Below are 5,034 nucleotides of genomic sequence, written 5' to 3'. Positions count from 1 at the left end.
TGTTTTTAAATTTGTATTTATCAGGGCTTGAAGATTAATTTCATTAAAGCATTTTTTTTTTAACTCAAGATAACTAATGTGGAGCCAAACTTGCAGTAGTCACTGGCGGGAAGATTAATAAACGTGGACTTGATGCTTGTTGAACTCAAAATAATATACCCATTTTGCAGAGTCAAATTCAAATAGCATATTAGTTGTACACCTTTGTCGTATAATCTCAGAGCAAAATTCCCTGCTCAAATTACCTACCTCCGCAGGCCTCGCAAACCAGTGGTGCGAGAGAGCAGAACGAAGTGTGCGTTTAATAATTTTGCTACTTTTCACTGAGCACTCATTGGAGATTGTCATATAAGTAATGAGTGACTTGTGGAGACACAAATTCTAGCTGATGCATGGTCACACGAGCCTTGTAAGCCGTTGTGGAGCCAATTTCCTGCTGAGACGAAGCGGCAGTGCACAGCAGCAGATGTTGCCAAAATACTTTAAAATGATTTGTTAATAGCCTCATAAATCCACCACCAGCACTCCGGCAAACCCGTTAGCTGGCTATTCAACTAAAGCCTTAGTGCCTAAGCTCCCACACGATTTAGCTAGAAAGGCACTTCACTAGAGCTGTCAAAATTAATCGATAAGTAATCGATTATCAAATTAATTGACAGCTATTTTAATAATGGAATAATCGTTTGGAGGCATTTTTTATTTCAAATTGTCCAAATCCTCTGATTTGAGAATTTTTCTTTGATATTTATAAATTATTTGTCAGCTACTTTCTATGTATAACAATTACAATACTGATCCCTAGCTAGGCCTTCTTTATATATATATATATATATATATATATATAAAATAAAATCAGTGAACTTGACCATGTGGGCCGAATTAAATAAAAACACATTCAACTTTGTTCACTTTATTAGTGCGAGACAACATATATGGAAATAATAATGCACCTTTACTTTTGTACACAGGAGGGTTCCTTGTACTCATTCACAAAAACATTTAAGATATTTTAAAATCATACATATTCCTGCTTTCATCTTCAGCATAGAGTGACGAATACAAATAGCAAGCAAAACAACAAATACATTGGAAGTCGCGTTTGAAAACAATAGCGTCAATATTAAAGTGCATTCAGCATTCATCCAATTCTCTACATGAGAAATGTGAGGGCGGGTCTCCCCCTGGTGGAGCTTAAAAGGAACTTGCACATTGCTGCTCTGGTCACACAACTCAAAAGGGGTGCAAAAGAAACAGGAACACGGAAGAATGTTAACAATGGTCACACAAAAAACACACACAACACATATGCATCAAAGTGTATGAAATATAATCAGGGTCTTGTTTGAATATAAGAAAGGAGCTCAGAGTTTAATGGCATTATGTAAAGAATATCAGAGCATATTTCTATAATAATCCAGCACAATAAATATTTTTTATGCTTAAAAATAGAAGAGTTCTTGCAAAGACAATGTACTACATATTTGATTTAGGTTGTGTGTTAACCTCCACACTACCTTCTTGTGTGAGATGACTCAAAATGTGCATGGCTCTTTGCTTTGACATACAGTTAAGTACTGAAAATGTGAGGCGCCACCATTTAGATGAAGCAGAGACAAACGTATGTGTGTACATGCCAGAACGGTAGTTAACAATGTCACCTTGGAAAGCAAAACCACACACATGCACACCATCTATTTGTGCTTGCATGTCTTATCTAAAAAGATTATTTTGAAAGCCTTTTGGTAGTATATAGGGTAGTTTAAAATGTGAACACGGAAGCAGGGAAAAACAAACAAATAATACAAATATCAAACATTACATAATTTAGGTGGCCTGGGTTGAACCCACAGTCTACATTCAGCAATTACTTTCCCTGGTTAATGACCAACAAATGTAGCATATTTACACCATATTTAATGATCGGCTTTCGTTTTTTTTGAGTGAGCGCATATAGGCGTGTATGTATGTAGGTCACCAAATGGTTTAAGATACAGCTAACAAGGTATATCCAATACACGTCAAATATCAGAGCAGATATTCCCCATTATTGTGGAATATTTACTGATAAACATGTATGTTTGTCAGCTTTTTTTTTTAAGAATGTTTTGAGTTTATTTTTTTTTATGCATTTGAATGGGCATCAATTAGACGTGGATTTTCACTTTGCGGGGCAACCCGTGCTTGTGGTGCCTCATTGTCATTTCGCTTAACATACTGGCATCATTTTCCGTTTTCAGGCAAAACGAAAATCATTTTCTGAAAACACAGAATATTTCATTGGATAGATGTTCTGAAGGTTTTGTCATAGTTGTTTTGTACTACTTGAACGTTTCAAGAGGATATATTATGGAAAACGGACTTTTTAATTGCTCGTATCCAAATAGTTGGGGCTCTGGGAGGCCTGCCTGTTTGAACTTGTACAGTTCTTTTTCATAGAATGGAGCAACGTATTTATTCGATTTAAAACCAGGTAAGATGGTGATTTTAAAAAATGTAACAGAAAGTAGCTTTGAGGTTGAGACACACTTGAGAACAAGAAGTGACAGTTACAACATAAATACAATGACAGGCGTGCTCAGCCCCTACCCACCCCCACCCCCGGTGTTCGAAGTCCAAGCGACTATTTCACCTACACAAGTCCTCTTGTTTCCGAAAAGTCTTCAAGGCCCAAGCCGGAGAACCCTCAAAGTCTGTCGCGTCCATCTAAAAATCGCTGAGGATGCTGATGTCTGCGAATTCCTGCCGATATCGATACGAGTACAAGACCAAGATGGAGGACCACTTGAGGGTCATAAAGCTCCACACGCTTGACAGATAAAGACTCCTTGGATCAGTTAGAGCTGCGACACACAAACAAAATATTATTGCTCGGCTTCTTGCCCTTAACGTAAGCCGTGGCGTGGAAAGCTCTTACATTGCTTCTGTGTGATGGCCAGCGTCAAGAAGGTGAAGAAGGCAGCCACAGCAAGGGTACTGAAGAGCAAGCCCACGCAGATGAAGAGCTTGAGGCCTTTGAGCCATGTCCGCCAGTAGTCCTGAAGGTACATGATGTGTGTGACCAAAGCCCAGAGAGCCAGCACACCTGTAAAGCACACAACAATGCACATTTAATGGTAATACTGGGAAACTGCCTCACATTTAAAGGTACATTATTTTCTGCGATCATTTATGGCTTTTTACATTATACAGATGTGTCCAAACCAGGCTTTGCCATTTTAATATTTGTTGTTTTCAGAGAATATATGCCTGTGCTCTCTTTCTGTAACATCTATGCTAATTTCCTGGTAGCCCGTCTCAAGTGTCTCTCATTTAACCGTTGGTTCGTTAAACAGTTTGGTGTTATATATAAACAGTGTGTAATTTTCATCTGTTTAAAGTTTTACAGTAATCCTCAAATGGGAGTGACAAACAGTAGCTTGCATGCTCTAGGCTGTCACCGTCTTACTTGATGTTTTACCGTTTTTATAAAAGTCTAATCTGTATTTCCTTTTGAAGTCCCGTTTCTAATTGCATAAATTGCATTGTACTGGTGATTTTTCCTATCAAGGGCAGGCCTTTGACCAAAAAATAAAAAAGCTTCCCCACAGATAACCAACCGCTGGAAATTCCAAATAAACGTCAGCTTTACAGATTGCACAAACAATGAATGGGAAAGTATTTTTGACACTTTTAGATAATTTGAGATTGATTAAATTCAATACATTCTGCATAAACTTAAAAATTCAATGTGCCCTATTGCACCATTTGTTGTTCTCTTTAGCATGTAGGCTACAGTACTTCCGTGATGGTACATTTTAGAAAGTGGGGTTATATTCTACACTAATGTCTTGGTTCATTGTTTAATATAAACACAGGAGAAGAAAAGCTAACTGTATTCACGTCTGTCAAATAAATACACGTTTACGTACCTGACAGGCCTCCCATAGCCGCCGTCCATGGCTGATGATAAACGATATTCCACACCAAAAAAGCCGAAAGTCCAACCAACGCACCAAAACTAGCATAGCCTATGCTGATATAAATCCTTCTGATGGCCATGTCGAAGTCGAACGAACCGCCAAGGACGAGTGTGTTCAAAAGAGATAATGCAGTGTTTATTTTTGAAAACACTGCTAAGCCAGCTTCATCGCCAACTTACCTCATCACAACATTATATAAATCGATAGCGTAGATGCTAACGACGGGGCTCGTTGAAAAACATTAACACGGCCTTGGGAAAAACAACCGGGGAGAGCAAAATGTTTGTTACGATCAACGAATATGGCGATCGAATTAAACACCAAGTAAGTGTCTTGGAATTTCGGGAAATAACCTCGAATATGCGCAGAAGGTGAGATAGCAACAACACAGCAGCGACTAGCGAGATGACGTTATTTCCGGTTGCCGCCACAAAGATGACATACTAACAGCAAGAGAAAAATCCTCCCTGCAGGCTTCAGGCAAACTCAACTTTAATTCGTTTTGGCTCATTTATTGAAAAGTCACAGTTCTGCGCAACAATACACAATGCATATATTTCCCAAACTGTTCGTCCATGCTTTAAAACTAGATTTCTTAATTTTTACTGTTTAAGGAGTCAGTACCATTAACATTGCAAAAATCATTCTCAATTGCTTTGGCTCATTTGCATTCACTTAGTGTTTTTACCTAAATTACCTGAATGGTTCGGTACAAGTTACCACGGATCACCTGCAAAAGCTCATATCTCTTCCAAAACAGTTTATTTGTGTGTCAAAACTAAATTCCTTTCTCATATAAATAGTAAAGGCCTCCAAAATGCACAGTCCCTTTGGCATAGCACTGCAAATCAGTTTGCAGGATTAGCAAAATTATGGAAGCATTGTGTTTTGATATCATAAATAAAAGTTAAGAGAATGCTAGCATGCATCATGTTTCTAGTCAGTACCATCACTACGTATGTAAGTCAGGGGTCACCAATACATATTGTGCCCATGGGCACCAGGTCGCCCCAGAAGATCACATGAGTAACCCATGGGCCTGTTATAAAAATAGCTCAGTTAGCGGCTACGGAAA

The 5,034-nt window shown here is 38.4% G+C and overlaps 1 protein-coding gene across 1 annotated transcript; it reads right to left on the bottom strand.

The window, feature by feature from the left end:
* Positions 1-894: 894 nt before the first annotated feature.
* On the bottom strand, positions 895-4,392 carry slc48a1a (solute carrier family 48 member 1a). The gene is made up of 3 exons (XM_077549479.1): positions 3,909-4,392; positions 2,915-3,082; positions 895-2,840 (listed from the first exon to the last, which is right to left on the bottom strand). The coding sequence occupies exons 1-3, from the start codon at positions 4,036-4,038 to the stop codon at positions 2,704-2,706; spliced, it is 435 nt and encodes a 144-aa protein (XP_077405605.1). The 5' UTR covers positions 4,039-4,392; the 3' UTR covers positions 895-2,703.
* Positions 4,393-5,034: the final 642 nt, after the last annotated feature.

The sequence above is a fragment of the Vanacampus margaritifer genome, chromosome 1 (genome assembly GCF_051991255.1).
Source record: "Vanacampus margaritifer isolate UIUO_Vmar chromosome 1, RoL_Vmar_1.0, whole genome shotgun sequence".
Classification (NCBI taxonomy): Eukaryota; Metazoa; Chordata; class Actinopteri; order Syngnathiformes; family Syngnathidae; genus Vanacampus; species Vanacampus margaritifer.
This window is presented reverse-complemented; position numbering and strand designations above follow the sequence as displayed.

Excerpts from the sequence above, each read along its gene's own strand:
- slc48a1a (XM_077549479.1), bottom strand. The coding sequence starts at position 4,038 with ATGGCCATCAGAAGGATTTATATCAGCATAGGCTATGCTAGTTTTGGT. Across the intron at positions 3,083-3,908 it reads GGCTATGGGAGGCCTGTCAG|GTGTGCTGGCTCTCTGGGCT; the intron begins GTACGTAAACGT and ends TGTGCTTTACAG. Across the intron at positions 2,841-2,914 it reads GGCCATCACACAGAAGCAAT|CTCTAACTGATCCAAGGAGT; the intron begins GTAAGAGCTTTC and ends TGTGTGTCGCAG.